The sequence below is a fragment of the Enhydra lutris genome, unplaced genomic scaffold, assembly GCF_002288905.1.
Source record: "Enhydra lutris kenyoni isolate GAN:26980312 unplaced genomic scaffold, ASM228890v2 scaffoldscaffold28, whole genome shotgun sequence".
Classification (NCBI taxonomy): Eukaryota; Metazoa; Chordata; class Mammalia; order Carnivora; family Mustelidae; genus Enhydra; species Enhydra lutris.
In genome coordinates this window covers 17314616-17330374 of record NW_019154112.1, presented here as the reverse complement: position 1 = coordinate 17330374, position 15759 = coordinate 17314616, and the positions used below count along the sequence as shown (strand labels likewise).

Here is a 15759-nt window from a genome sequence, read left to right as displayed (position 1 = left end):
TATGCAAACAGCAAATCATTGTGGTTTTTTCTTGTTTTATATCTATCTTTCATTTCTTTTCTGGCCTTTTCGTATTGGCTAATATTGAATAACGGTGGCCATAGTCACAGCCTTGCTTATCCCTGGCTTGAGTGAGGAGGCTTCTAATGTTTCAGATTTTGGGTGATGGATTCAGATAGCTAACGTTGAGCTGCCTCTTGAAAGGATGCAGGAGCAATCCACTTAACATGGTGGGAGGGTCTGTGGTGATGTTTGGGGTCAGTTCAGAAGAGGGCACTTCTGTCAGAGGTAACAGCATGATCAAAGACTTTAGGTTGAGAGATAGTATGGATATGTGTAGGAAACAGTAAGAACTTACATGTGGCTGTGTCATAAATTTAAAAAGCAGGGAATAGTGAGAAAAGAGGCTGAAGAACTGGACAAGGACCAATCCTAAAGTGTCTTAAAGGCCATATCCCTCATTAACACACTTCCTTTGTTAAAAGAATTTGAATTACTTTTACTATTTTCATTTGTAGTAAGTCCAACCAGATAATTAATTTTTGCAGTTCCAGAACCACACATATTTTCTGGAACTTTCTTGTCCTTGAAGGCATCCACTCTAGGCCTGTTAAAACATGAATAAATGTCCTCTGTGTCAAGAGCTGTTGAAGCAGTTAATGACAGAGCTGATCCCTCCTTATAGTTGCTAAAGTCTGCAAAGGTGGTTCCTATGCCTTGTGCAGACCTGGTGCATGGAAAAGTTTTATTTTATTGTTTGACCCAGCCTCTCTAGGCCCCCCTGATCTCTACATGCTGTCCAAACTATATACCATGGGTCAGGACATGCACTTCCTTTTTACCTATTGTTTCCTGCTGAAAGCCTAAGGAGCTGGGAGCAATCTTTCTGGAGAAAACAGGTTAAAAACTGTGTGGAAAGAAAGCAAGCCTGACATAAGGAACAATGTGCTCTGGGTTAAGCCCCTAAATTCCATAGTGATCTTAGTAAAATGAATTCAGAATATTTTGATTCCACTGCTTTGCTCCCTTGTTTAAGAATACAAATTTCACATTTATTACACACTAATAAGAAAGTGTGTCTGTGTATATAGAAAGTGTTTTCCAGGAAAAAAACCATTAAATATATTTGATGTTTTATTGGTTTTCTGTTTGCTGTATTTAACTCTTCTCATTTTATCATCTTTAGTGAACTGATACTGTAGAGACCAATGTTTCAGTGATGACAAGCATCTTTCATATCAAACTTAATCTGTGTACAGTACTGTGAGCTGTCTTCCATGATCTCACTTTCTGCCAGACTCAATTTTCTCAAGTTTTGCAAGATCCAAATTTTGTCAATTTTCATTTTACATAATTTCTTAGTCAATTACAAGTACACTGGTCAGATCTAGCCATCTTATCTTATTTTCTATCAAATTTAATTTTCCTGAGTTAATTTGAAGTTTTCAACACTATCAATACAATCTGATTTTCCAGTAGGCCCTTTAACCAAAGCAGAATCCTTCATGCTGTTAAAGCCATTCCCGGTATGATTATGATGGCTCTTTCTTCTGGTAACCTTTTTATAGACTGGGTAAAAGACACATTGTGTTTATATCTGGGAGCAAAAACCAAAGATTATTAATGAACAGATGTGAACCTGGGTGCTTGCCTGGTTCAAAATAATAGAGTAAAAGCATCATGCTTTGTAATAAGCTTGTTGGTTTTTTTAGGATTAGAAACCTTTGCTTTGTGAATGTGACAGGCTTATCATTTCTATATTTTCTTTTACCTCCATTGCATTTTTTCATAAATTTACTAAAATTTCTTAAACAAGGTTAAGTTTTCCCCAGCTCTTCCAAGGAAATTTTCCATCTAATGATTTTCCATTTGAGTTCTACTCTATTAAGTCCCTTAGCACTGGATTTTGTTTATAATCTTATTCTTTCCCAATGACTTTTTCAAATTTCACACTAAGGTCCAGAAGAAGAGTAAACATAAATTTAAGACTTATTTGTGCAATTCATCCCAAACATTCCAAGTGAAAAAAATGTGATTACTCATTTCTATTTTCCTTTCTCAAAAAACAAACAACCCCCCCCCCCCAAAAAAACCCAAAACCCAAAAACCATAAAAAAAAAACCGAATTGTAAAACCAAGTTTTCAGGGATGGATGAGCCAAGGCAGTGGGTGGAATTCTAGGATTCCAGTAGAATTAGGACAATCTTAAACCTCCTTTGTGGAAGAGCATTTAGTATCGGGAGTGCTCGAAATACCAGAAGTCTGGAGAGAGTAAAGAACAGCTCTTCACCGCATGCCTGTGAGCTATTATTCTACTCTGCACAAATCTCACAATGTGGACTACAGTTGGCATAAGGCTTAAATCAACAAGTAAAAGTTTCTGAAGAGCACAGCAGGTGCTGGCTATCATTCTTTAGTGGGTACTCTAATAGTTCTTGCAAAGAGAAGGCACAGTCCCTGTCCTTAAAGGGGCTTATTTTGGTTCTAGTGATGACTAGCAACAATTACCTCATAGTGCTTTTAATGGGCTGAGATAGAGGTCAGCCCAAGCTGCTGTGGAAGCTCCTAGTCTAGACCAGTGGTTTTCAAACTTTTTGGTCTCAGGACCCCGATACGCTCTTAAAAATTACTGAGGGGCTTCCAAGAGCTTTTGTTTATATGGGTTATTTACCATCATAGAAATTCAATCTAAGAAAACATTTTTAAAAAATACAACAAAATTCATTGTTATAATCTATTATGAAAAATACATTTTCCAACAAAATTTAATGAAGAGTGGTATTGTTTTAAATTTTTGCACATTTCTTCAATGTCTGGCTGAATAGATGGCTGGATTGTTCTGCTTCCGCATTTAATCAGTTGGTACATGTTTTGGTTGAAGAAAAACAAAATTTGGCCTTAAACATATGTAGTTGTCAAAGCTTCTCTAAAAGGTCTCAAGAATCCTTCAGAGGATCCTCTTGATACATTTTCAGACCTGCTGACTTCGACCAGGAATGATTCTTGGAGAAGGCAACTTGCGTCCTGAAAAAGACTAGGTATTTGGAGACAAGGTGAGAGTGGAGGTGTTTAATGATGGGCCTGTGGTGCACACCCCGCAGGGATTCTTCGGCAAGGGGCTCATCTACTCGGCTCTAGTCTACCATTCCTGAAAGAACACCCAGTTAATGAAAAGCATCGGGAGGGAGCAAATCTGATCATCAATATTACATTAACTATGAAACCTTCGTGCTTATTACAATAGAGAAAAATCGATCTATGTCTCACCCCTTCGGGCCGCCGGCGAGACGATAGCTAAAGGCCCGCAGGCGTGCCGCGCCCTCCGAAGACTGGGAGGGGCGAGGAAGCCCGGTGGAGTGGAGTGCGACTGTCCGGGCCCCGCGGAGGCACGGCGCGGGAAGGCCCACACTGCGCAGGCGCAGCGTGCAGGCCGCGGCCCCCGGAACGGTAAACAGTGGGGTCACGTGACGCGTCCCGGCTTCTGCCTCCGCGCCGCCGCCGCACGCCGATGGCTGCGGGGTCTGGCGCCGCCGCACGGTACCCACGAGGCGAGCGACCCTTGGGCCCTGGGCGGCGGCGGCTGCTACGAAGATAAAGAGGGCGGCGCAGAAGCCAGGCTAGTGTCGTCAGCGGCAGCCGCTCGGCCCGGTGAGGAAAAGAGGCTGTGGCAGCGACGCCGACGTCCTGCGCGTACCCCCTCTCTTCGGCACCCACCGGGCCCCCTCCTCCTCCTCCTCCTCGGCGGCGGCGGCGGCGGCGGCCACCATCTTCCTCTTGCTGCCAGTGGTAGCGCTCGTCTGGCGGAGCTGGGTGAGTTGCGGCTCTGGCCGCGGCCAGGGAGACGGGCAATCCTCCCCTCCCCCATTCCCTTCCACACGCACAGCGCCTCCGCGGGCCTCCCCGCCCCTCCCGCGGCGGACACTCCGCGCCTTTCTCCCGCGCAGCCGGGAAACCTCACTGGCCTCTTGCGCAACGTCCTCGGCCTGCCCGGGCGGCGCCTCTGTAGCCCGGGACCGTTTGGACCGCGGGCTGGGAGGGAGGCGCGGCGGCGAGGTTGCCAGGCGGAGGGTCGGGACCGCGGCCTCTTCCCGGCTTCTGCTCGCGGGCCTTTGGCGGTGAGTGTGCCCTACCGCCGCTGCCGCGCGGGCGCTGCCAGGAAGGCCTGGCCCGCAGGCCCCCGGACCGGTCCTTCGGACCTCTTCCCTCCAAAGGAGTCCGGCTTTGAGCTTTGGGCCCCGGGTCTGGGAAGCCAGGATTGGCCTTTGCCGCGAGGCAGAGCCCCGTCCCAGCTTTTGGAGAGGGGGGAGTTGGCGCTCTATCCATCCTCCCGCTACCGCGCGCTTTTGTGCTCGGGACCCAAACTGTCGACTCCTTTTGCTTAGTTTGAAATGGGAAGCCTAGAATCTGGCCCTCGGATAATACGAGTAATTTAATGAACCACTTGTCGATACGTGCGTGTTAATGGTGCTAAATAACTGATCACCTGACACGGGGGGGGGCGGGGAGGAGGGAGAAAGGGAGAGAATGTTGGTACCGCGCACAGTCCTGTTTCCCTTCTTTCCCCCAGCAATGTGTTGCCGATGACCTTTTCCCATCTTTGGATTTTTAAATGCTATTTCCTAGAGATTATGATTCGAGGTAGTTTGCATGATTATTGGTGCTATTCAGGAATCATTCGCAGATTATGATCATGGATAATCATTAATGTAAGTGGCAACAACGCTTCTTCATTACGTGTAGAGATACTTAATTTTAAAAGAGACATTGGTTACTGAGCCTTTCCCAAATGTTTTACTACATATTTTAAGCTAAAATTAAAAAAAAAAGATACAGTAAACTATTTAGGGAGTACTTATATAGTACATTGTTCTATTTAGTTACTATTTTGGGGTCGAACTTGTCTTCCTTTTTACAAACTGGTTGTTTGAGATCTTCCAAAACTACGCCTCCATTACTCATTCATTTCCTACCATTTTTTGATTCTTGAATGAAGTGTTTGGGATTGTGAAAATGTTTGTAGATGTGTTTGGGGTTGGAAAGAGACGTGAGTTAAAGAACCTGGAAATCTTTGCAGCATTCTTCTGCTGTTTTTGAATTTGTATATTCATTCCAGAGCACAGGAGATGTGTGAAGATTATTATTTCGGGTAGTTTCTACCTTCACTACTAGTCGATCTTTTCTTAATTTACAATTATTATTTTCTGTCCAGTTATTCTGTTTACTAGCCCTATGTTACAATAATGATTTTTTTCTCCATCATCATTATTACTATTCTAAATTACAAACTTCATTTCCTCATGATAGTTACATAATTTGAGGGGCCTCGAGAGCTATTTTTGCTCTGATTAAGCCACACACACAGTTCAGTCAGTTCTTGAGCTGCAGAAAGACTTCTGCTCAACTGTAGTGGGCCACTATTTAAGTATGCAGAATTACAACAATAGATTTTAAGCTTTATTTGATAGCTGTACCGGTGATTTGTCAAAAGGATAACAAATGAGTTACTGATGGGACCAGTTTTCCCTTTTTCCTTGCATGCTTTATAGGTCTGTTTATTGATGAGCATGAAAATGTAATTTATTATACTGCTTTTGCATCCTTTGGGAGGGCAGTGAACTTCCTTATCTATCACACTGATTAGTTTTGCATTCCATGACGTTGGGACAGACTTCGCATAACTTTAGTTTATGAGTGGATGTACTCATCTGTTGCATATGCAAATAAGTCAGATTAAGAGAAGTGATATGTGTAAATGTAAGTGAAAATTAGCGTTGATTAAATGCAAATTTCAGAATAGAAGAGTGGAAAGGAAGTTGTCTTTATGTTAAAATCGTTTAAAACCATTCTATTAAAATTTAAAATATATTGAGAATGGAATTAATTAAGAAAGGTTGATAATTTTTGACAAGTAATAACATGTTAATAAATTTATTACTGATAAAAGCTTGGAAGGCAGCAGTTGACAATTTGGATTATTGCAAAATTATGCTGATTTTAGATTTTTACACAGTATGGATTTTACTTGGGAAAAACTGATGAATGTAAATTATGCATACAGTTTGGGCTTTTTTTGAGTGCTAAAACATAATGTTATCTTCTTTGGTAATATGGTATTTACCTTTTTGATACAATTTGCTTTCTTAAATGTGCACTTTTTCCCTTGTTTTTTACACCTATTTCTCATGAAATCCTTTTTATTTATTTGTCTAGAGATAAGATCTTTTCTATTTTTTAGTGAGTTAATGAGATTTGTTGATAAGCATCTCAGGTTTGTAGATTACCCGTACCTACTTCACCAGTGTTACGAAGTATCAGGAGGAGGGCTGATTTCTTTCTTTCTTTTTTTTAAATGATTTTATTTATTTATTTGACACAGATCACAAGTAGGCAGAGAGGCAGGGAGAGAGAGGGGGAAGCAGGCTCCCTGCTGAACAGAGAGCCTGATGGGGGGCTGGATCCCAGGACCCAGAGATCATGACCTGAGCCATGAGCCGAAGGCAGAGGCTTAACCCATTGAGCCACCCAGGTGCCCCAGGAGGGCTGATTTCTAAATATTTTCATTCATCCCTGTTTCAGGAATTCTTTCTGACATGTGGCTTCTGATTTCTTTCTTGTGTGGAACAGTACATCTTGGGCTCTGTTTCTCATTTCTTCTTGGAGCACCTCTGAGAATCCTGGAGTGTCTTTTCAGAGGCTTAGACATTTTATTTTTTAAATTACAAAAATGACTTGGCAAATTGTTAGACACTTAAAAACAGTACAGTTGCGTGTTGAACAGCAAAAGATACTCCCTTTTAGTTGCTGCTGTTTGATTACTGGGAAAAGGTATTTGAGGGTATTGGTTTGATTCAAAATACCTGAGACCCAGGTGCTGTTTGTACCCTCAAGAAACCTGGACTAGGCTGAGAAACAAGATTCAAAGACATGAGATGTTCAATCATTGCAGTAGAATTAAAAGAAGAACTTGCAAGAATTACAAAAGGCATTGTGTGAGGAATTGTCAAATGTATAAGCTGGACACTTACTCCTATGCAGTGTGTTTAATTTAGATCATTTTTTGATGGTCAGGGGATTTGCACTTTTACGATCATTTGTACTATGAAGAGAGGTGATGGATGAAGAGAAAGAATTTAATAAAAATTTCAAGATACTATCCAGAAGTTTTAATCTGCACAGTCTGTTAGATGAAATTTTAAATGGCATAGTAGATTGTACAAAAAGGCTAAACTTAACAGTTTTGGTTCATTCATAATTTGTGTGAGTTGGCCACATGAAAAAATTCTAAAATTGTAGACTGTGAAAATAAATTGCAGTTTATAGTTGATAACTTCCAAAATGATGTTTATACACACTCAGGATAGCCACTGTATTTTTTATGTGTAGGGAGTGGCTAAGTGTGTATTTTCTAGCTATGTTGGAAGAAGTGTATGTCCCTTTATTTTTAGTATTTTTGGGATTTCATTAATGATATATTAAGAACAGAAAAATTAGTATGTGTTATGTAAGTAGAGTGCATAAAGTATAGTAGCTTAAACGTGCAGACTCAGGAATCACACTGCCTGGGTTCCAGTTGGGGTGTACTGGATATGTAACCTTGGGCAAATTACATAATGGTGTGGGCCTCAGTTTGCTCTTCTGTAAAATAGATAAAATAATTGCACCTACCTCATAGTGTTGTTGGGAGAAAGTAATGAGATAATGTATACAATACACTGATCATAGAGCCTGGCTCATAGTGTATGCTAAAAGCACCATGTTAGCTTGGACTGTTATTACCTTGGCCATAGTTTTAATGATGAACTACTTCCACTGTTTCTGTGGTTAATCTTTGGATTAACTGCTAATGCTTCCCATAATATCAATAGAATATAGTTGTTAACTTTGAAGTTAACTCAATACAGCTAGCTTGTATAATTCTGCTTTTGCCAGTTTCAACTTCTACCTGCTAGTTCTTTTTCTAGATTCTTAGGTCTTTAGTATTAGCATGGCAGACACCTTGGGTTCTTATATAGTCTTTTACCTGTTAAATTCAGAAAAGTTATGAACCTTGCTGCTGCTTACAGGTTCTAACCAATGAAACTGAAGTAGAATTTGATGTGTGTGTTTAGAGCAGTTAAGGTTGCATTGCTCTATAGAATTGTACTTTCTAGAATTGTGTCATACCACATGGTCTAACTGTTTAGTGATTTTCCTTACCTCTATCCTGGAAGGATAACCTTTATTCATCTTTAATACTGTTCTATTATGGTGGTTAAGAACTAACCTTTGTCTCAGAGCAGAATTGAGTCCTAGCTCTGTCACTTATTTATTCTGTAATATTGGATGTAACTTTGCCAAACTTTATCCATACTCTTACAACTTAAGAATAATAATAGTATCTTCCTAATTGTGTGGTTGTGAAGATTAAATGACATGCATTTAGGTTTAGCATAGTGCCTGGCACATAATAAATATTCAGTGCATTTTACTTTATAAACAGATAATGTAGGGTGTAGTGGTAAGTGCATTAATTCTCGAATGAAATTTTCTGGGTTCAGATTTCATCTCCACCACTTACTATAGCAAGTAATTTAATCTCCTTGATCCCAATTAATTTCTTCCTTCCTTCCTCCATTTCTTTCTTTCTTTCTTTCTTTGTTTATAATATAGCATTGTTGTGAGGATTAAATTAGTAAATGTAAAGCAGAGTTTCTTTAGCAGTTTTCTGGCTGGATAATTCTTTGTTGTGGGGCTATCCTAGTGCATTGTAGTAATTTTACTAGATGCCAGTAGCCTGCCCTCCAGTTGGTGATTACCAGATGTCCTCTAGAGGGGCATAATCACCTCTGATTGAGAATTACTGATGTAAAGCGTGTAGAACATTGCCTGGTGTGAAATTAGAGCACATCATTTTATGTGTTTCATCACCATTAGTAGTGGTACTTTTATTTTTCTACTACTACTGCCTACTAGAAATTTGTTCGTGGTAAGCATGCCTGATGAATTAATGGCTTACTTTAAACTGTAGTGTAGGGACTGGGAGGCACCAAGTTTCCATTCCCAGAGCCTTTGCATTTAGGTCTTTGCCTGGATTGCTATTCTCCATTTTTATACAGATCATGGTTTCCAGTTTTTGGGTTTCATGTTGCCCTATAATAAGCAAGGTCTTCGTTTAGCATTGTACGTAGAAACCCTCCTTCTCCCCTATAACTATTACCCTGTTTAATCTTTCATCATAGATTTTATAGTCTTCTGAATATATTTTTACACCCCATACCACCCCCCATACGCTTACACACAAACATAGACTGTATGAGACAGACCTTCATCATGGGATAACCTCTTAGGGCCTTTGATAGCTTTAGTGATTTATCGTTAGATTTAGATCTATTTTTTTTTTTTAAAGGAGATAACATTATAAAACACATAGTTTTACTTTGATGCTTCTGGAAAGTTGAGATAATTTTAATGTAAAGGGGATTTATGTAGAAGTATGTATATAAAATATATTTGTGCTATTGGTGCTTTCTAAATCTTTCTGCTTTCTATTCATACATGGAACAATATATGTTGGGTTTTTTTTTAGCGTAAACTAAATTTGGCTGCAGTATATTTTTTTTTTTTAAGATTTTATTTATTTATTTGACAGACAGAGATCACAAGTAGGCAGAGAGGCAGGCAGAGAGAGAGGGGAGGAAGCAGGCTCCCTATTGAGCAGAGAACCCTGTGCGGGGCTCGATCCCAAGACTCTGGGATCATGACCTGAGCTGAAGGCAGAGGCTTTAACCCACTGAGCCACCCAGGTGCCCCTGCAGTGTAATTTTTTATGAGTTAAGATAAAACAAGTATTTTAAAGCAGTAAATATCTTCAAACTCAGATTAAATTTTATTCAGAATGTTGGTAGTAATACTTATTTTTTAAATTGTATTCTGAGTCTTTCTAAATGGTCTGTTAGGACCAAACTCTGTTGTTCATAATTAGTGCTTGCTATTCCCTTTGTCTGGAGTATTCTCTGGACTTTGAGAATCCAGCTGCTTAGATTTTCGTGACCTCGTAAGTTTCACCTTCCTCTGTGAAGATGTCTGCAGTCCTTCAGTATGACACTTTCATATTTTGTTGTGATGTTTATGTATTGTATTTGTTTATATGTCTGTATTCTTTTATATTGTGAGTTCCTTGAATATTGAGTGGTATTTGTTGCACTGTTACCTATGATAACTAATTAAGTGGATTATCCAAATTCTCTGACTTAGCTGAATATATTTTATGGTCTGTAAACATGAGGTGTGACTGAACTGAGAAATAATTTCTGATTTTAGCATATATATATTCCCAATTATTAGTATCAGTTTAATTGGATATATATGTATCATTAGCCATTTAGCATACACCCTAGATAGGCTTGCTATGTTTTATTTTTTGAAGATTTATTTTATTACTATTTTTTTTATTAGAGGTGGGGAGAGACAAAGGGAAAGGAACAGAGAGAATCACAAATAGCCTCCACACTTAGTGTGGAGCCTGCTGTGGTCTTGATTTCACAACCTTGAGGTCATAACCTGAGCTGAAAGCAAGAGTTGGACGCTTAGGTGACTGAGCCACTCAGGGGTCCCTTGAAGATTTCATTTTTAAGTATTATCTCTACACTCAGTGTGGGTCTTGAACTCTCACCCTGAGATCAAGAGTTGGATGCCCCACTGACAGAGTCAGCCAAGTTCCCCTGTTTTAATTATGAAATTTATAATGCCAAGTATAAGGAAGCATTTAAATATAGTTTCATTGTAAGATATAGACATTTGTTTAACTGAAGCAGTTTGTTTAATTAATAGATATTGAATCAACTCATTTTTTTAATTTAATTAGATCTGATTGTTTATCCACATTATTAAATATCTCCCTAATTCTATTTTATTATTATGTTTAAATACACTTTTAAATAAGAGTATCATTTTTTAAAAATTTATTTAAGTAATCACTACACCCAACTTTGGGCTCAGACTCAGGAGCCTGAGATAACCGAGTCACGTGCTCTTTGACTGAGCCAGCCAGCTGCCCCTTCTCTAGTTTTAGATTAGTGTTTTAAAAAAGACTAATTTTGGAATAATTTTAGATTTATAGAAAAATTGTCGACACTGTGTAGAATTCCTATATATCCTCATCCCAATTTCTTGATTGTTACATCTCACATAATGCTAATAATGCCTTAATCAGAACTAGAGATTAAAATTGGTGCATTACTATTAACTAACTTCCAGGCTTTATTTTGATTTTACTAGTTTTTCTACTATTGTCCTTTTTTGTTGCATGATCCAACCCAGTTTACCACTCTGCTTTTAGTAGATTAGTATGTTCATGTTAAGTGAATTAATATTCCTGCAAACAGCTTGTTTGTTTTCCAGTTTAGTATGGAAGATATTATTTTATTTTTGATACTGAACACTTGAAACTGATTTTTTAAAATAAATGACTTTATACTTCCATTAAATAATACTTTCAAGATAGTTTTGTGGGATGACTCTATACTATCATTTTTGGAATTCTTTGGAATTACCCCCAGAGCCAGTTGCAACTGCTTATGAAAAGTCAGTTTTACTAGTTTACAACAGTTTTACAAGAAAACTAGTCTTGTGATATGCTGTGTAGAAATTCTCTTCTTGGGACCCTTAAGTTTGGGATGCTTTATACCTTATTCTGTGTTGGAATATTAAAGATGTCTCAATGGTAGCTGCTTAGCAAACGTTCATTGAATGAATTAAAGGTATTATTAAAGAAATGTAACTTTGTTATGCCAGTCCTTCTCAACATTTGACCATGGAAGCTTTTTCCCTGATGTGCTTATTTAAATCCAGATAGAACACACTTTGTAAGTCATATACCAGTTTTGGCCAAATACCTGTATTGGAAAGTTTGGCTTACCCATCTTATTTACAGTATGTTTTACCTTTTTTTTTTTAATTGGTCTTTAAAGACTAAATATTGTCACCACTGAGATTAAAAAATATGCCATAGGCATATTTGGCATGGTTTACTAATAGCAGTGTTACTGAAAAAAATATGTTGCATATTTAGATTGCTATTTAGAATGGGCTGGCCTCCCCTATACCTTTGTGATTTTGAGTTGTGTGATCATAATTTCTGAATATTCTGAATGTCTCCATCACTTGAAAGCACACAGCCAGTAGTAACAGAAAGACTGACTTCAGGTGAAGTTTGTAGAATTTACCAGATTTGTGTTGCTATGGGAATGAGTGTGTTTTTAGTAGATTTAGCATACTTTTTTTTTTTTTGAAGGAAAGTTAACTATTTGCTTTTAGAACTGGAATTGTCCTTTTTTTTTTCTTTTTGATTCATCTGAGAAAAAAAGTTTGCTAATTGGGATGCAGCTTTGAAGAGAAAGTAGTCTTGGATTCCAGCACATTCAGATAAACTAATTTGTCTGTAGTTCTAGCTACTTGATTGTGTAAACATTTAGTAACATTTTTGTAAATTATTTTTAATTGCCAAAAATTTACTATACTAAAATTTTTTTGGAACTTAAAACATATTAGTGGAAGTATTGGTGAAGTATGATAATTGAGCTTTTCTTAGTTACTGAGACTTAGGTAACATTTGGGAATTAAAACTTTTCCCAACTTTTCATCAACATTGTGAGCTATAATTTTCTTTTAATATTATAGTTAGAAAATACATATAAAATAACCAGCAAATCAATCAAATAGTTAATATTTTATTTCAGTGTTTTATTATATTTTAACATGAGTAAATTGCAAAATTTGAGAAGTAATACTAAAATCCTTCTATTTAGAAGGGGATGAACTTTTATGAGAACGAGGAAATTCTCTTTCTTTTGTTTTTAGGACTTTAAATTGAGCTACAGTAAACTTCCCACTTAAAATGAACAGATTGATGAATTTCAGCAGAGGTATACATTCATGATTTAGGGCATTTTCAACATCTCCCAAAGTATCTTCTTGTCCCTTTGCAGTCTAGCCTTCTGTTATCCAAGGACCCAGGCAACCACTGATTTGCTGGGAAATTATGGAAAATTATTTTTAAAGAAGAGCCTTTAATGAGTCAAATCTAGTCAATTTCTAGCTCTCGTAGCTCGATATGAAAGGAAGAAGTATGGCTATGGGCTATGGAGCCTTGACCTAGGACTGAATCTTGGCTGTTTTGTGGTTTTGGGGGAAGACATTTAAATTGTTTAAATGAATTTTGTTTTATAAAACAAATTATTTACATGTTATTTTCTATATAGAGACTATTACTATTAGAAATAAATGGGTTAAATTTAATTAAAATGGTTAGCAGCATATAATATATTACCAGTAAATTGTTGAGAGTTTTTGGACTTCCCCTTCTTTCATCATTTTTATAGGGGAAAGAATCAAAGACAGTTTGAGGAAATTTTGCTAGCTTTGGAGCCAGTCTGAAAATCTTTGGAATTTTGAACCGAAGATGTTCTCAGTCAATTTTCTAGCTGACTGAATATTATTAGATGTTTTTGTTGATGCCTCCCCTCCACCTTCCAAAGTATATTGGTTCAGTTTTTTCTGAACCAGTATTGAAAATTATTGAACTTTTGACTAAACGAGTCTCTTCTGGGCATTAGGTGACCTTTCTGAGCAGTACCTAGTATCAGTAGGCAACTAGCTTGACATCTGTATATACTTCACGTAACTCAGTAAAATGATTTTAAATCTCTGATATATTGTTTTCATTTATCTCATTTTATACTAAAAGGATAAAAGGAGTCCCTTTAAATGCATGTATGTTCATGTCTCTGCCTGCATATGTGTAGTTTTTTGAGTTTTGATTTGTTGGGTTTAATTAATAGTTTCTTTCCATTTTTTCCTCCTACCCCTAAAAACTACCTTTTCTCTCTGTATTACCTTTCTATAAATAATTTAAATGCTTTGTAAATAAAACAAGGCTATTTTGCAGTTTTAGTAGGTATGGGACAATAATTTGATTTTGGCTCTTTTATATTGATATATTGTAAAAGCAGTGTCATTCTTAATTTATGAAAAGATTATGGTTAAAAACATACGGTTTTTATGGTTTAAGCCATGTCATTTTTTTCAACTGTATGAAATTAATGGATTATATACATAGGTTCCCCCCCCCAAATAATGAATTGAGTAAACATTTAATAGGATTTCTGGTAAAATGATATTCTACATGTGTGATAAAGAAACATTTTAGTAAAGACTCATTCTACATGTCCAAATGTTTATTCTAAAAACAGTGAGGATTTTTTTTTTAACAATTCAGAAATACCTAAGTGTGTTCTTAGACTCAAAACTATTAAAATAATTTGGTTTTAGGTGATTTTCAATTGATAGCTTTATTTCTTATGGTATTTTTTTTGTCTTTCTATAGGGCTGAAAGACACACAGAAGTCTTCATGGATATAGTTGATACATTTAATCATTTAATTCCTACTGAACACTTAGATGATGCCCTATTTCTAGGATCCAACCTGGAGAATGAAGTCTGTGAGGATTTTAGTACAAGTCAAAATGTCTTAGAGGACTCGCTGAAGAACATGCTCAGCGATAAGGATCCTATGCTAGGATCTGCAAGTAACCAGTTCTGTTTGCCTGTTTTGGATAGCAATGATCCCAATTTCCAGATGCCTTGTTCAACAGGTAATTCTTACTTTTTTTTTTTCTTTTTCTTTTTTTTTTTTTTTTTTAGTCTGCAATTTAAAATAAAAAATTTTCAGCAGCATCTTTTTTTTCTTTTTCTTTTTCTTTTTTTTTTTTTTTTTTGGTGAGGGTAGTGAATTTAGGATTCTTTAATTTGAATTTAGAGCTGCTTTTCTGGACGTCAGAATTAGACTTTAAATTTTCTTCCGAGGAAAGTGGAATTATCTTTGAGGATATGGATGTAGATAGGATGACCAGTGACCATATAATTTATTTTCTAAAGGGGGATACTTTTTGAGAATTACAAGGGTGCTGTTAATAGTTACATCATGACAAAAAGTCTAAGTTGGGACTCTCTCTAGTATTTAGGGATTTCCTAGCAAACTGGGACATTATATCACCCTAGGCATGCTGGACTCAAGGGGAACTGCTGTGTTGAGCTTTTTCAGTGCCCCTCCCAGCCCTTCAAATTTAATATATTGTGTGCTTCCATTTCAGATATTTTGACTTTTTATACATGTATCTTAAAATCAGAGAAAGAACTCTAGACCTGTGCTGTCCAACTTAGTAACCACTAGCCACATAAAACTGTTAATCACTTAAGAGGAGTCCAGTCTTAATTGAGATATGCTGTGAAGTGCACACTAGATTTTTAAAGACTCAGTATGAAAAAAGATGTAAAATATATTTTACCAGAGCTTTTTAAATGTTCATTACATTTGTGATGTATTAGATACTTTTGGTTAAAAAAAATGATTAAAATTAATTTCACATTTTTACCTTTTTTTAAAGTGGCTATATGTAGTGTGTATATATATATGTGTATATATATGTATATAAAGTGGTTTGCATTATATTTCTGTTGGATAACACTGCTCTAGGTTCTGTAGTTGAAGTAACTGAAAGATTGAGGTTAGTAACTTTCCATAAGGCTAAACTAATTCTTAATATATTAATATGTGGAAGAACATGTAGGTTTTCTTTTATAAAGCAGAGCAAGTACTACAATAAACTTTGGGGCAATTAGCTATTCCTTAAGCTAAAATTAAATAAAGGAAAATCAGCTTCACATGGAGAAGTTAGGCTTCTTACTGTTCTCTAGAGTAGTTCACAGGTTTATGTGGTCTT

The 15759-nt window shown here is 37.1% G+C and overlaps 1 protein-coding gene across 4 annotated transcripts in view; it reads left to right on the top strand.

Moving 5' to 3' along the window:
* The first annotated feature begins 3495 nt into the window (after positions 1 to 3495).
* LOC111152228 (PHD finger protein 3) overlaps positions 3496 to 15759 on the top strand; it is an 87969-nt gene continuing 75705 nt past the window's right edge. The window contains exons 1-2 of one of the 4 annotated variants that reach the window (XM_022510638.1): positions 3496 to 3810; positions 14363 to 14631. In XM_022510638.1, coding sequence (XP_022366346.1) covers positions 14388 to 14631 — 244 coding nt within the window. In that variant the 5' untranslated portion in view covers positions 3496 to 3810; positions 14363 to 14387. Of the gene's footprint in view, positions 3811 to 4643; positions 4707 to 14281; positions 14632 to 15759 lie in introns of those variants that run through there. The other 3 variants (XM_022510636.1, XM_022510639.1, XM_022510637.1) reach the window with 3 other exon arrangements.